This window comes from Camellia sinensis, chromosome 5 (genome assembly GCF_055761805.1).
Source record: "Camellia sinensis isolate YWXY chromosome 5, ASM5576180v1, whole genome shotgun sequence".
Classification (NCBI taxonomy): Eukaryota; Viridiplantae; Streptophyta; class Magnoliopsida; order Ericales; family Theaceae; genus Camellia; species Camellia sinensis.
In genome coordinates this window covers 33948219-33965100 of record NC_138965.1, presented here as the reverse complement: position 1 = coordinate 33965100, position 16882 = coordinate 33948219, and the positions used below count along the sequence as shown (strand labels likewise).

Sequence of the window (16882 nt, the reverse complement as noted above, 5' to 3'; positions counted from 1 at the left end):
GGGATTGATTTAAGGCATGAAAAAGCGGTATTTTTGGCATCAAATGAATCTCTTTCTGGCTAGGGCATATAGGACACATAAATATAGTTTAAAGAAGAAGTTTCTAAAGACTATATAAAGTATTATAGTACTTCTAATTTAATGGAGTTAATATTTTAAACAGTTTTCAAAGCGTTGAAGCTTTATGATGCTTGAGGCCTCTAGGAGTGATTTTTAGAATTATCTTTTTCTTCCTTGAATTTCTACACTTAAATTCAGAAACACACTGTCACGGTTACTGAATCATTATCTCTTGAGGTCTAGTGCAAGAGTCACTGTGTAGCGCTTGGGTGCCCTATGATTGTGGAACCAACCACCCCAGAATCTGAATTTATTATTTTCAATGCTGTTGTAATTTGTAAAAAGTTGAATATTACTCCCTGTCTCATTCTACCCTCATTTTACCTATATTATTAATTACAATCACAATTCCCAAAAAAAAAAAAAAAAAAAAAATTCAAAAAAGACTAGGGACATTTTTGTGAATTTATCATTCAATTATTCTTCCTTTGAACTTTGTGCATAGTCAGCTATAAGACTCGTAAAACGTGGAGGAAGTACGTGTTTACACCTTATTAATGCTTTGTGATATTGTCACAATGTGATGATGTAATGTCTATTAGCCATGAAGCTTAACTTTTATAAACAACCAGTGCATTTTTTTTTTGTCTCCGTTTTGCTTTTGCAGATTCATATATTACATGATGATATTTCCAGAATACAACTTGAGCTGGTCCCAATGATTCAAGAAATTATTACTGATTGGCATATCATCCATTTCTTGGGGACCACATCATCTGAATCCCCTGCTACTGAAGATTTCAGTTATCAACTTTCATCTTTACAAATTGGTAGGTTGGTACTAATTTTGATTGCCAGATTAAGATACTTCTCTCTGTTGGTGGGGTTTGCTGCCATTGACATGATTGGTGTCCTACTATACTTGTTCTAAATAAATTACATATCCGTGAAAAGGATTTCCCCTTTGCCTTATTGACATTCATTGATGGTTTTCATGTCACATGCATATGAATATGGCCATAGGTTCAGCGGCAGCAGCATTTTCAGTTTTTTGAGTTTATTGAGTTGGATACTGTGGCGGCATTACTTCTGTTGTTTATTGTTTGACAATTGTCATATTTTTGTTCACTGGTCAGATAACAATATTGATAAGAGATCATGGAATGTGAACCTTGGGAAATGCGACTTCACATTGGCTTGTATACTGTTGTTAAATTTTAGAAGTTCCTCTGAAGACCAGGCTTACCTCTCGGTAAAATGTCTGCCTGATCCTGGAAGCTTTATCAGTTCTGTGCGGAACTTTACTAGCTGGATAATGTGGGGCAGGACTGGGGGAGAAACCCCTGCGTTCTTCAGCCATTCAACTGAGCTTGCTTTAATCTTACTTAGACATGGCCAGTATGATGCCGTTGAGGTTTATTACTGTGATTTAAATTTCTATGATTATCAGACTTTTTTCTTTGAAAAAATTTGTGTTTTTATTATTATTTGCAAGAAATGTATTGAAGGTCTGAAATAAGTTCTTGTTTCTTCTCCAAGTATCTACTTACTATTGTGGATGCACATTCACGGAAGGAGAAAATATCTGAAAGTATTCAGAGTGGTGATGGTGAATGGGGCATACTTCTCCATCTTCTTGGATGTTGCCTCCTTGCTCAAGCACAACGTGTACCACAGGGACTGCTGAAAGAGAAAAAAGTTTCTGAAGCTGTTCGCTGTTTCTTTAGGTATGTTATTTTCAATAAATGCATCAATTCACTTTCTGATATAAATTCTAAACTGCAGTGTCCATTGTTTTGATCCAAGTGTTTGAGTCAATGTAACAGCTCTGGACAAACCAGTGCTCTTCAGATGGTAGGAATGTAGTTGAACTTTGTCAGGAATTTTAAAGGTTTGGTTGCAAAACATTAAATATACCATACTTTTCTTTATCAGTTATAAAATATTATGAGGCTTCAAATTGTGTATCTAACACAAGTTCCCATCCTAAAAACAAAACAAACATCATTTTATAAACCTAAAATTTCATGTACGTGCAAGGAGAATCGTGGATACTGAAATCGAGAATCTGAATACCTACGAATTGTGTGCAATGCAAAGCACATTGTCATATCCACCAGTATATCTCTTTAAACTCTAAGCAAAATTTCTATGATTTCTTTTCAACAATGAGCGATGGAGTTCAAATGGCAATGCCCTGTTATTTCATATCTAGTGAATATGTCTCAATAAAAGGGTTGCGTATATATGTGTCTTTAGATACACAATGCGTCTGATATGTCATACAATACGTGTAGGTTCCAGAATGATATCATTGGCACAGATCAGGATTCATTTTACTGAAAGTGAATACAGTGTGAACTGGTGAAGAAAACCACTTAAGAATGTAGAATTAGGTTGTGTACTTGTCTGTAACCACACCCTGTTTCTCTTTGTTGTTTTCGTTTGAGTATGTGTGTCGAGTAAGTTGATATTCAATATGCTGTGGATTTCTAGTTTATATAATATAGATGTTCATTGCTTTTCGACTGATTCGTCCTATCCACTTCAAATTTTTACCTTTGTTGTATACATGAAGGCAAAGTGTTTCAGAATCTGCTTCTTTAACAAGTTTTAAGGGGTTTCATTAATTAGAATTATTTGCTAACCAGATTGCGGCATTTTTTCCCGTGGTTGAGAAAGAATTGGATTATAATTGATTTTGTACTGTAGATATTACAGTTGCGCAGGTAAGCATAAAGCAAACTTTGTATTGCTTTTTTCTACTGGTTTCTAAACCAAACCAAACCAAACCAAGCCAAGCTTTAAGTCCCATCAAATGGGGTCTCGACTACATGAATCTTTCTTCTTCATTTGACTCTATCAAAGGACATTTGATTAGTCAAATTAAAGAGATTCATATCTCTATTTACTACACTAGCCCACGTCAATTTAGGTCCGTCCCTTTCCCTAGTACTTTCCTCTACCGTCACTGTATCACATCTTTTCACTACTGCCTCTGTTGGTCTTCGTTGTATATGACCAAACCATCTTAATCTATTTTCTCTTAGCTTATCTTCTATCGGTGTTACTTTTACCCATTCAAGGATATAATCTTTCCTAACTCTGTCTTTTCTAGTCTTGCCAAACATCCCTTTAGCATCCTCATGTTAGCAACACTCATCTTATCTACATGTTGTTTCTTAGTTGCTTAACATTTCGTCTAATACAACATCATTGGTTTAATAGTCGTTTTATAAACTTACTTTTTAATCTAGGAGGTACTCATTTATCGCACAATATCCCAGACGCACTCCTCCACTTAAGTCACCCCACCTTAATTCTATGGATCACATCTGCTTCAATCTCCCCAGCTGTTGTGATAATCGATCCTAAATAACGAAAAAGTTCTCTCTTTGGTAGTTCTTAATTCTCAATTTTCACTTCTCTTTTATTTCCATTGTTATTATTACTAAAATTATATTCCATGTATCCTATTTTAGTTCTGCTTATCTTAAATCTTTTAGATTCAAGTGCTTTTCTCAAAGTCTCCAACTTAGTGTTAACTCTTTCTCTAGTCTACGATATCATCTGCAAAAAGCATACACCATGGCACATCATTTTGAATATTTCTCGTCAACTTATCCATAACTAAAGCAAAAATATAAGGACTTAAGGTTGATCCTTGGTGTAACTCCACAGTAATTGGAAATTCACTTGTCTCTCTAGTTGGTGATCTAATAGTGGTCACTACACCTTTATACATGTCCCTAATCATATCAATGTAGTTTTTTGTCACCTCTTTCTTTTCTAACACTCACCAGATTATATCTTGAGACACTCTATCATATGCCTTCTCAAGATCGATAAAAATCATATAAATGTCTATTTTCTTCTCTCTACTTTTCTATTACTCTCCTCAAAAGATAGATCGTTTTCATTGTTGACCCACCGGGCATAAATCCAAATTGATTCTGTGTCACCTTCGTTATATCTCGTAATTGACGTTCCATTACTCTTTTCCACACTTTCATTATATAATACATCAACTTGATTCCTCTATAGTTATTGCAATTCTGGACATCTCTTTATTCTTATAGATTGGCACTAAAATACTCTTCGTTCACTCATCTCGCATTTTGGTAGTCAAAATCTTACTAAATAACCTAGTCAACCAAAAAAATCCCTTCTTATCCAAACATTTTCAAGCTTCAATAAGGATGTCCTCGGGTCCTAAAGCCTTATTCAATTTCATCTTCTTAAGTGCAATCTCCACTTCAAAGTTCTTAATCTTGGGATAGAACTCGTAGTCTTGGTTTTCCTTATTACTAGCTATTTCCTCTCCTTTCGACCTTCTTTTATGTTTCTCATTTAACTTCTTCGCAAAATAATTCTTCCACCTTTCCTTAATCTCTTCATCCTTCACCAACACCTTAGAGTCCTTACTCTTGATGCACTTCACCTGATTAAAATATATTGTTTTCTTTTCTCTTATCTTAGCAAGTTTGTATATTCTCTTTTCTCCCTCCTTACTATCTAGTCTAGTATATAGGTCATCATAGGCTTTCAACTTAATATCTATCACTACTTTTTTGACCTCTTTATTAGCCAATTTTTAGCTCTTAAGGTTTTTTTCAATTCTATCATTCTGTCACTTTTTAAAGCACAATTTTTTTTTTTAAACCCGTTTTCACTACCGCTTCAAACATCCCTCCACTACTAAATTTCCTTAGAGTTGGGTCCCTTTCCTTTCGACTCTCTAAGGACTTCCCTTGAGATTCTCCTCATACAATTGGCCATCAGGTTCCACATAATGTTAGTATCATCTTCTAAGTCCCAAGTACCTTCTTCATTCATTCTATTCTTAAATATTTCTAGTGTATTTCCTTTTAGGTCCTACCATCTCGTCCTACTGCGCCCACTATCCTTTCTAGTTTGGTGTTGCTCTTTAAAGCATAAATCTAATACCAAAATCTTACGTTGAGACATTAGGCTCTCTCCAAAAATCACCTTATAGCCGCTGCATTTCAGACAGTCCATTTTTTTTACTAGAAAGTAATTTATTTGGCTCATAATTGACCCACTCTTAAAGGTTATTAAATGCTCCTCTCTTTTTTTATACATAGTATTGGCCACCACCAGGTCGAAGGCCAATGCAAAATTTAAAATACTTTCTCTAGCCTCATTTCTATCACCAAAACTATACCCACCATGCACCCTAGTTTATTTATTCCTACGTAGAATAAAATGCCATTTTGAATAATACAGTTGCACAAGTTAGCAGAAAGAAAACCTGCTTTTGCCTCTTGCCTTTGGTTTTCTATTGGAATGAAATATTGCTTTTCCCCCAAAAGAGATGATTAATCTGCTTTTCCCCCAAAAGAAATATTGTTTTTGCATCTTGCCTTATGATTAATTACATGTACCATCCTTTTCTACTTGCAAAATCCTTCTGCTAAAATGTTGGTGATGCGAAAGTAAAATAAAAAAATAATGTTTTGAAATTACTTTGTATCAAAATGGTCAATTTTTTATTTTTGAATATGGTCAATTATCTATATAAATTTTTGTTTTATAGGCCAAGGATATTTTTATAATTTGCAGAATTTCCTTACATGGTCTGTAAAGAGTCGTCCACAAGTCATCTTATGGGTCAGTTGCGTATTAAGGTTTTTATTTATGGGTTCTAGTTGGTTTTAGATGGCTTTAGAAGTCAAAAATCTTAGTTTCCAAGGACGAAGTCAAAATCCCATTAGGACGATGAATTCTCAGAAGTCTATATAATGTTACAGTTCTAAGGAGTGATTCCTAGAATTTTTTTCCTTATCTGCTTCTTCTTTTTCACTTTTAGCCTATACGTTTTACATGCCTATTTTACAAACCTATACCCTTCTTCCTCCAACCTAACAAACCATATCTCATAAAAGAAATGCAAAACCAGCCTCCATATTGTTCTTGGGTTCACAGCCCTTTGGAACAGTCCCTCAACTCCTTATACCTTTTTTTTTCCTCCATTCCCGAAACTTTATCTGTTACCACTTTTAAACTGTACAGTTCTACATAATTTTTTCAATTTTTTGCCTCATAAAGTAGTCAATTAAGTGGTTAATTGCACTGAGACTCCCTCAACTATTAGTAGTAAATTAAGGGGTTAATATCAACTAACCCCCTCATCTATGAACTCATACATTTTAGCCCCTTCAACTATGTAAATGCATTACTTTCACCCCCTCCAACCACCTTCAAAAAGGGTGTATTTGTACGGTTTTAATAGTTGAGGGGATGAATATGTACGGGTTCATAGAACTTTTTGTTGTTGCATCTTAGTAATTTTGGGCTCACTACTTTTAGGAGAGTGTTACCTGCACTTGTCCTACATCAGTTGGCCTTGGCTATTGCCAAAGCAATACATACGGTTAGTGCTTAGTGTACAACTAATCAAAGCGCTAGTTGATTTGGCAATAGAGTTGGTGAAACTGTTCTTTGTCTGGTTAGAAAGCAACTTTAGTTTGGTATTTACTCAATCTAAATTTGAATATTGCCTTTTTCCTAGTTAATCGCCAAAGGAAAGGGGAAAATAGAGGTACATTCAAAACTAGTGTATTGCATCTCAATGCAACGACATAAATTATTTTCTATGTTACTTATGCAATGCGTTAGTGATGTAGGATAAATTAGGAAACTAGTGTGCCTAAAGCTACTTACAATAAGAATTTGGTTGGTTTTGGCTACGGAAAGTTTTCAGTGTTAGTATTCTATGAGGTAGAACAATTAGTGTTCTACACTTTTGCTTTTGATAGATTTTAGAGCTTTTGGTATATGGGTTATTAGGTTGGAGCGCAATGTTAGAATCTTTGAGGACAAAGCTTAGTTGCAGGAATCGTGCAATCAGGTGGCGATTCTTACTCAGTATCGCAATTCTGCGTTTCCTAGAAAGAAACGTGTAAGAATCGCGTTTCTGTGGAGAGAGAAACGTGATTCAGTTTAAAATGGGACTGTAAAGGGGGGAGAGAGAGAGAGAGAGAGAGAGAGAGACCTGGTCTGGCCATCGACTTCGACCTTCGCTCTAGCCCTAGCCTTCGACGTCGACCTTTGCTCTAGCCCTAGCCTTCGCCTTCATTTTCTCTGTCTTCATCTGTGTCGATCACCTTCGTCTTCTTTTCGCCTTCGCTTGCCTTCGTTGTCTTCTTCTTCTCCTTCTTCCTGTTCTTCTCTCTCTCTCTCTCTCTCTCTCTCTCTCTCATTTGTGTATCTCTCTCCCCTCCCGTTTATAACATATAATAAATAATATAATTTGTTATATAATAATAAATCTAATTAAATCATATATAATAAAAAAAATATCTAATAAAATCTATAAAATAAATCATTCAATTTTTATTTTTTATTTATTTTAACATATTTTATTATTCCTTATTTGTTATATATTTTTATTTATAATATATATATAATTTTAAAAAAAAAATTAACAATAATACATTATTTAAAAAATATAATAGATAAATAAAATAATTAATGTGTATTAAAATAAAAATATTTATAAAAAATTTCTAATGTGTATTAAAATATATATATGTATATATTACCGCTCCCCAGGGCGCTCCCAACCTAAGAAACTTCTATCGGCTCATGCTTCCCAGCTCCCCCCCCCGCTTTCGTGCAACTAAGGGACAAAGTTGAGGATACTAATTCTCTTTAGGATAAAGTGTGTTTTTTAATCCTCTTTTTGTCTTAGGTTTCTTCTTCTTTTAAGGGGATTCCTTTATTATTTATTTCTAGGGATTTGAGGGTGGTGTGTGTCACTAGTTGCTTGCTACCTTGATGAGTTTTGCTTTTTTCATCTCTTTTGTTTTCTTTGGTGGAGTTCTTGTCTCCCACTTTGTTGTAATTCTTTTTATTTTTAATATAATTAGTTTTATTGCCAATTACCAAAATAAAAAAAAGGATTTGGTTTTTCTTTCAAAAGTTGCATAGTACAAGAAATTTGGAACAGACGAATTTTTTAGGGCCTAAATTGCTAATTAGGGTTCTAAAGGTTAAATTGAAGGCCAATGGGTAACTGACAGGGTTAGGATTGACGTGGAATTTTGGGGTTGAAAGGGACTTTTCTAGTGTTGTGAATAATAACCTAAGAATTGTTACTTTGTGAAAAGAAGAAGAAGAAGAAGAAAAAGAAGAAGAAGAAGAAGAAGAAGAAGAAGAAGAAGAAGATATAACAATTATTGTTTCATTACTTAGTTTGGCTTGGTCATCATATGTTAATTTTTTTCTGTTAAAGTGCTTGTATGTCTGAGCCTCTAATGAGTTTCTATTTTTTACTGTAATCTTTGTCTTCAGAGCTTCATCAGTACAAGGTGCTCCCCAGGCTTTGCAGGGTTTGTCTTATGAAGCAGGATTGCCGCATCTTGGTTTCAGTAAGTAATTTGAATAGTTTATGATTAATTCCTGAAATGAGAAATTTCGTTTTTTGCTGTCATCTTTTAACTGTATCTATATTTTTTCCCTACACCAGCTGATTGTCAATCAGCTGCAGTGTGGAAGCTTCATTATTATCAATGGGCGATGCAGATATTTGAACAGTATAATTTGAGTGAAGGTGCTTGTCAATTTGCTCTTGCTGCTCTTGAGCAAGTTGATGAATCTCTTGGTTCTAAGGATGACAACTCTGGAGCAGATACTCTAAATGAATCAGTTAATACAGTTAAAGGACGTCTTTGGGCAAATGTCTTCAAGTTTACACTGGATCTCAATTATTATTATGATGCTTATTGTGCAATAATTTCGAATCCAGACGAGGAAAGCAAGAATATTTGTTTGAGGCGTTTCATAATTGTTCTTTATGAGCGTGGTTCCATTAAGGTAGGCTTTCTATCAAATTATGTTTGTTATTTTTTGAAACTATTTCATCCTTAGTTTTCTTTATACTTCTCACTTCCGGAAATTCAAATAAAAAATAAATTTTGGCATAATGTTAAGTGAGCTTTAAATCAAAAATAAGGTTGAGGCATTTCATTTAGGATTGCTATACGCTTCAATAAATAGCTTGGCATTTGTTCTCAGGAACGGCCACATGAAGAATTTGTCTATGTGCTTAAAGCTATGAAATGAGCCTGGTTTTTTTTCTGGTTGGAAGAAACTGCTGCAAAAGTTTTAAACACTAGCAATTAAAAAAAATGCTTGCTATTTTGTCAACTGATTCTCATGCATTGTGTGAATTGTGTCTTCTTCTTTATTTTGTTTGTTATAATGCTGATAATTCTTTCTTGTTTAATTGTCATTTGTGCAAAAGTCCAAAGATGTGAATTTTATCGTGGCATGTGGTGAATGAATAAAAAAATGACATGTAATAATTGACCTTATATTGATAACTGCTTTTTATTATTATTATTATTATTATTTGAATGCTAGAAAGACACAATGTTTTCCTAATATGCTACTTATGGAAGACTTCTGCATTTTTGTTTGCTGTAGATTCTTTGTGATGGTCAACTACCTTTTATTGGTTTAACAGAGAAGGTAGAGCGAGAACTTGCTTGGAAGGTCTGTCCTAGTCACAACAGAAAATTTACTGGTTTTTGTTATTTATTATTTATTTTTTCTTGATATTAGTTGTAGACAAAGTTATGCATGTTTTTGGAAGTTTTCTGAATGAAACTGTATATTAGACTGAATAGTTAAAACCAAGAATACATATGCATCACTTATATAGAACTCTAATTCCTAAGCCTACAAGAATACATCACTTGTATAGAACTTATATAGAACGCTAATTCCTAAGCCTAAAAGGAAAAAGAAAAACCGAATAGAACTAGAACTGAAGGAAAACCGAATAGAACTAGAACTATATTTTCACTCCTGCTCAAACTTAAGGTGTGTTAGTAGAAAACACTGAGAGTTTGTCAAGAAGAAACCAAAACCGAAACCGAGTAGTGGTGTGAGTCTTAGTGAAGAAGTCAGCAAGTTGTAGAGTCGAAGAGACAAAATGAAGTGAGATAGAGCTAGACAACAGATGCTGACGGACGAAGTGACAATCAATCTCAATATGCGTTGTTCGTTCATGGAAGACAGTGTTATGAGCAATCTGAATAGCACTTCGGTTGTCACAATAGAGAGAGGTTGGAGAAGACTGAGGGATGCCCAAGTCAGATAAGAGACCACGAAGCCAGACAATTTCAACTGTAGCATGAGCCATAGCACGATATTCAGCTTCGGCAGTAAAATGGGGCAACAATAGTTTGTTTCTTGCTTTTCTAAGAAATCAGAGAATCGCCAAGAAATATACAGAAACCAGAAGTGGATATACGATCATTAACATCATTAGCCCAATCAGCATAGGCCACCAAGTCTAAGGAAGAAGTAGAAGATAGTAGCAAGTCCTGAAAGATAGTACTACAAAGATAGCGAAGAATCCAAATCAAAGCAGCCCAATGTGTAGAGCGAGGAGCAGAAACAAACTGACTAACCACATGGACATCATAGGCAAGATCAGGGCGAGTAACTGTCAGATAGACTGAGCAATCCACAAGCTCGCGATATAACGTAGGATCGTCCAAAGGAACACCATTAGTGGTGTTGAGCTTCACATTAAGCTCAATGGGGTATCAGAAAGCTTAGTGTTAGTAAGACCGACACGATGGATAACCTCGTTGGCATACTTGGCCTGAGACAAAAAGTAGCCCTTGGTAGAAGAAGCTATCTCAATACCAAGAAAATATTGCAATGGTCTCAAATTCTTCATTTTGAAAGTGCAAAAGAGATGCTGCTTGACCTTAGAGATAGCAGAAGAGTCAGAGCCAGTGATGATCATATCATCCACATATAATAATAAGGCAATAAAACCAGTAGAGGTGTGGAGGAGAAACAATGCAGCATCGTGGGCACAAGGATGAAACCCAAGTCTAGTAATAGCTGTCTGAAAGCGATCATACCAAGCACGAGGAGATTGCTTCAAACCATACAGAGCACGCAGAAGACGACAAACCTGACCATTGGAATGGTGAAGGCCAGAGGGAGGACGCATGTAAATCTCCTCGGTGAGATGGCCATTAGGAAAAACATTCTCAACATTCATCTGATATAGAGGCCAATGACGAATAGCAGTAACAAAGATCAAAGTACGGGCATTAGTCATTTTGGCAACAGGGGCAAAAGTCTCCTCATAATCAATACCATATTCTTGTGAGAAACCTTTGGCAATTAGGCGAGCTTTATGGCACTCGAGAGAACCATCAGAATGAGTCTTTACTTTATAGACTCATTTGCAATCAATCAGATTCTTGACAGCAGACAGAGGAATTAGCTCCCAAGTACTAGTCTTTTGTAATGCAGACAACTCATCCTTCATAGCTTGAACGCAATTAGGATCCTCACAGGCCTCCTTGTAAGACTAAGGTTTTGAAAAAGAGTGAATAGTAGACAAAAACGTACAATATGAAGGAGAAAAACAGGTTTTAGCAAAACCAAGTTTGACTACCTGTTTACGGACGCGAAGGGGGTACTTACGGTTGGCTAGATTAGGGTCATCAGAAGCAGGAGGATCAACAGTAGGGGCAGAGACAACTGGTGGAGGGAGAGCCTTGCGACGAGAACTATATTTTTTAAGGCAAAAAGCGAACCAAGGCGACATGGTCTCCTAATGCTTAAGCGCGAGGCGAGGCGAGGGCTTCATTGAATCGAGGAGACCACAAAGGATATTTTTTTAAAATAAATAGTATAGACAAAAATATAAATATTTTCAAGAATCATCATGCATTTATCATTCTAAATGCTAAATATCTATAAACAACAGAAAATATCCAACAAAGACAAATACAATCCACCAACAATTTCAGCATAAAGAAATTAAAGAACAACATATTTTTAGGAGAGGTCATGGAAAAATAGTGTTTCAGCAAAATTAATTGAAATTTTTTTTCGGCAAAACAATTATACAATTAACACTGCAAAATAATTAAACAATTTTAAAATCAATTTAGTAAAATTAATTGAAAAATTTTTCAGCAAAATAAATAAGAAGAGAAACAAAACAAGAACCAGGGAAGAAAAAAAAAGGGGAAAAAAAAAAGTCTGCCGAAAAAGAAGGAAAAAAAAAAGAGTTCGAAGAAGAAGAAAAGAAGACAAAAGGAAGAAGAAGCAGCAGGAGAAGACGAAGAGAAGAAAGGAAGAAGAAGAAGGAGGTACTCACCTTCTCTTTCGACTGGAACGATGTCGAAAGCAGGTAATCAGTGAGGTTCTTGAAAGCAATTGTCGATTGGAACGATGTCGACTAAGGTTTCAACTTCTTATTCAGTAGAAAACAATTATAAAGTGCTACGCATGTCCACAAATAGCACAAAAGTCATTCAAATCAAGGGCCCAGATCTTTTGAACTGAAAGCAAACAAAACATGGTGAAGCGACGCTTCGCATCGCCTCTCGTTTCGACGCCTAAGACTCGCTTCATGCGCTTAGACTGCGCTTCAACATTTCGCCTCGCCTCAGTGGGTATGAAGTGCTAAAGGGTCACCTCACCTCGCTTCGTGCTTAGGCGAGCGCTTAGTCGCGCCCTTAGTTGCACGAAGCGGGAGCGGAAGCGAGAAAGCGTGAGCCGATAGAAGTTTCTTAGGTTGGAAGCACATTGGGGAGCGGTAATATATATATATATATTTTAATATACATTAGAAGTTTTTTATAAATATTTTTATTTTAATACACATTAATTATTTTATTTATTTATTATATTTTTTAAATAATGTATTATTGTTAATTTATTTTTTTATTTTTAATTTATATGTATATATATTATAAATAAAAAAATATAACAAATAAGGAATAATAAATTATGTTAAAATAAAAAAAAAATTGAATGATTTATTTAATAGATTTTATTAGATATTTTTTTTATTATATATAATTTAATTAGATTTATTATTATATAACAAATTATATTATTTATTATATGTTATAAATGGAAGGTGAGAGAGATACACAAATCAGAGAGAGAGAGAGAGAAGAGAAAGAAGAAGAAGAAGAAGAAAAAGAAGAAGAAGACGACGAAGGCGAAGGCGAAGGCGAAGGCGAAGAGAAGACGAAGGCGACCGACACAGATGACGACAAAGAGAAGGCGAAGGCGAAGGCGAAGGCTAGGGCTAGAACAAAGGTCGAAGGTGAGGGCGAAGGCGAAGGCGAAGGCGAGGGCGAGGGCGAGGGCGAGGGCTAGGGCTAGGGCTAGGGCTAGAGCAAAGGTCGACGTCAAAAGTTAGGGCTAGGGCTAGGGCTAGAGCTAGAGCGAAGGTCGAAGTCGACGGCGAGGCCAGGTTTCTCTCTCTCTCTTTCCCCTTTACGATCCCATCTTGAACTGAATCGCGTTTCTCTCTCCACAGAAACGCGATTCTTACATGTTTCTCTCTAGGAAATACAGAATCGCGCCACCTGGTTGCACGATTCCTGCAACTAAGGTCGTGCCTCTAATAACACTGGACAAGAATAGATGGACAAGAATAGACTAACAACGGAGGAGGAGAATGAGCAGGCGAGGGAGGAGGTGGAGAGGATGGAACAGACTCATGGGGTACAGTAGAGAGGGACTTAGCAGAAGGTGTAGTAAGAGGAGAAGAAGGAACAAGTTCATGGGAACATGAGAGATGTACTCATCAGGAGAGACCTCAGAAGGAAATGGATCAATGTGAATCAAATCTTCTTTAGAAACCGGAGCAGTGAGAGGAGGAAACTGAAAGTAAGTTAGACGTTCCACCAGGAAGGCAACATGGCGAGAGACATAAAGGCGGTAGGAAACAGGATCGTAATAACGATACCCTTTTTGAGTAAGACTGTATCCAAAAAAGACACACAGGATAGATCGGGCACTAAGTTTTGTCCTGTCTTTCCGAGAAAGAAGGACAAAACATGTAGACCCAAAAACACGAAGGAGAGAGTAATGAGGGAGTTAGAAAAATAAAGCCTCATAAGGAGAACTACCAGAGAGTAGAGGGGTAGGCATATGGTTGAGAAGAAAAGTAGCTGTAAGAACGGCTTCCCCCCGAAAAGGAGCCGGAACAGAGGCAGAAAGAAGGAGAGATCTAGCTGTCTCAAGGAGATGACGGTGTTTACGCTCGGCATGACCATTTTGGGCGGGTGTGTCAGTATAGGAAGTTTGGTGAATAGTACTTAAATTGGCTAGATACTCATAGAACTCAATTTTAAAATACGCCCGACCTAAGTTAGACCGTAACAATTTAATGGTAGAGCCAAACTGTGTAGTGATCATAGACTGAAAGTTATAGTATATTTGGTAGAAGTCAGATTTATGAGTCATAAGATAAACCCAAGTATAGCGGGTGCAATCATTAACAAAAGACATATAGTATGCAGGACCCCCTTTTGTAAGAACATGAGAGGGTTCCTAGATATCAGTATGCACAAGAGAAATAGAGAAACAGAAAGGCATACTTTTATTAAATGATAAAGCTGACATTTTGGTAAGTTTATGCCCCCGACATTCATTAATTTGATTAAGAGAAACTTTACCCAACAACCCTGACTGAGCTAAAGGCCATAAGCGATCAACAGACAAATGACCAAGGCGAGAATGCCATAAGTAAAACTGACTCGACTGAGAATCTAATTGAAACGAGGAAAGTGCAATTGGAGAGGTGGATAAGGGGAGATGTAAGCTTTCTTCCACATAGAGATCTCCAACTCTACGGCCGGTCCTAATCTGCTTCTTGGACACCCGATCCTGCACACAACAGACATAAGAGGAAAAGATAACATCAAAACCAGAAGTATCAAGTTGACTGATAAATAATAAACTGACAGATATCTGAGGGACAAAGAATAGAGGGAATAGTAACAACAGACATAGCAAAGGGTAAGACAAACCCAATAGACAGTACAGATATACCAGATCCATTAGCAGTATTAACAGTAATAGGAACGGGTGGGGGAATACAGTTTTGAAGTAAGGAAAGGTGTGGAGGCATATGATGAGAGATACTAGAATCAAAAAGCCAGACAGAAGAAGAGATACTAGAAGAGGACCTAAGTAAACCTGAATGAAGAGAGGTAAGAGCGGTGGCAGATGAGGATGGTTGAGAGGTGGACAAGATACCCTGAAGTTGCATAATCTGAGCACTCAAGGAAGCCAAGTCAAGATCGGGAGCTGAAGCAGATGCGGTATAAGCGGCAGAATGTCGGAAAGTACTTGGAGTAGGACTGCGGAACTGTGTTTGAGAAGACGGAGTAAGCTGACATCCCTTCTTGGGATAGTTGCTCTTCCAATGACCTCTCTGATGGCAGAAAACACACTCATATGGACCTAATGGTCCTTTTTTGGGTTTTGTAGTAGCTTGAAGCTGATGAGGAGGTGGAGTCGATAATAAAGGAGGCTTAGAAAGAGCCAAAAAGACAGAGGGAGGCAGAGTCTGATTGGTCGTCTTAAGACGGGTTTCCTCGGAGAGGAACTCACGAACAATAGCATCCATGGAGAAAAAAGGAGACCGGTGAAGGATGCCACCTTAGATAGCCTCATACTGAGGGGAAAGAGCCGTTCAGAACTGCACTAAACGACCCTGCTCCTGAAACTCAATATAAGCGTCTAGTATCTTGAGACTAGGTGGTTCCATAAGAGCTAACTGATCCCAGAGACCTATCATCTCAATATAGAAGTCCTGAATAGTCTGATCCCGCTGACGAGCACTCTGAATAGCTATTTCAAGCTCATATCGCTTGGCAAAGTTGGGCTGCTGATAAACACCTAGTAAATAATCCTACACTTCCTTGGCAGTACTGTACTTGGAAAATATCATTCTGTAGAAAATTTAATGTATAAAGAGAAATAGAGAATTGTATTATTGATTGATATATATTGATATGTAGAAAATTTAATGTATAAAGAGAAATAGAGAATTGTATTATTGATTGATATATATTGATATCTATTACAATGATTCATGATTCCTATATATAGAAGAGGGTGAGTGTGTAGTAGGTAAGGAGTAGGTGAAGTGGAGGTGGTAGTGGTGTAGTGGGTTAGGTTTAGTGGAGTAGGTTTAAGTGGGTGAAGTAGGTGGAGAGTAGGTGGATTTTAACAGCCCCCCGCAAACTCAAGGGGGATAGGAACTAACCAACTTGAGTTTGGAGAGAGTAACAAAACAAGAAAATACATAAAAATAAAAGAGGATAGGTGACACTGTATGGTCGTGTCAGACCATTGGTGAAGACACTGGATGGTGGTGTCATAACGTTGTAGTGGACACTGTATGGGGTTGTCATAACGTTGTAGAGGACACTGTATGGTGGTGTCATAACGGTGTAGAGGACACTGGATGGCGGTGTCAGACCGATGTAGAAGACAGTTTATGGGGTCATGTCGGACCGTTGTAGCAGACAATGCTGTGACAGTTGTTGTGACAGTTTACGGAGTCTTGCTGGACCCTTGTAGAAACTAACCGGAATCAATGTCGGGACAGTTTACAGAGTCTTGTCAGACCCATAAAGGAGCTAACCGGAATCAATGTCGGGACAGTTTACAGAGTCTTGTCGGACCCATGAAGGAGCTAACCGGAATTAATGTCGGGACAGTTTACAGAGTCTTGTCGGACCCATAAAGGAGCTAACCGGAATCAATGTCGGGACAGTTTACAGAGTCTTGTCGGACCCTTAAAAAAGTTGCACCCTCAAAAGGTGTGCCCAATTTTTTCAAAAGGCGTGCCATCAAAAGGCGTGCCCACTTGATCAAAAGATGTGCCATGAAAAGGCGTGCCAGTTTGTCGGGCGGCAAGAGGCGCGCAATGCGCGTGGCTGGCCCTGGCTATTTAAAACAAGGTTGAGGCGAAGGCTGTGCATACGAGTCTGAAACCTCTGAA

At 37.0% G+C, this 16882-nt stretch overlaps 1 protein-coding gene across 1 annotated transcript in view; it reads left to right on the top strand.

The window, feature by feature from the left end:
* The window catches only part of LOC145791321 (nuclear pore complex protein NUP160-like), a 51406-nt gene that overhangs the window by 14315 nt on the left and 20209 nt on the right, over positions 1-16882 (top strand). The window contains exons 6-11 of the mRNA XM_082871672.1: positions 728-890; positions 1197-1474; positions 1600-1787; positions 8377-8453; positions 8552-8898; positions 9511-9579. Of these exons, the coding sequence (XP_082727798.1) occupies positions 728-890; positions 1197-1474; positions 1600-1787; positions 8377-8453; positions 8552-8898; positions 9511-9579 (1122 nt within the window). The remainder of the gene's footprint in view (positions 1-727; positions 891-1196; positions 1475-1599; positions 1788-8376; positions 8454-8551; positions 8899-9510; positions 9580-16882) is intronic.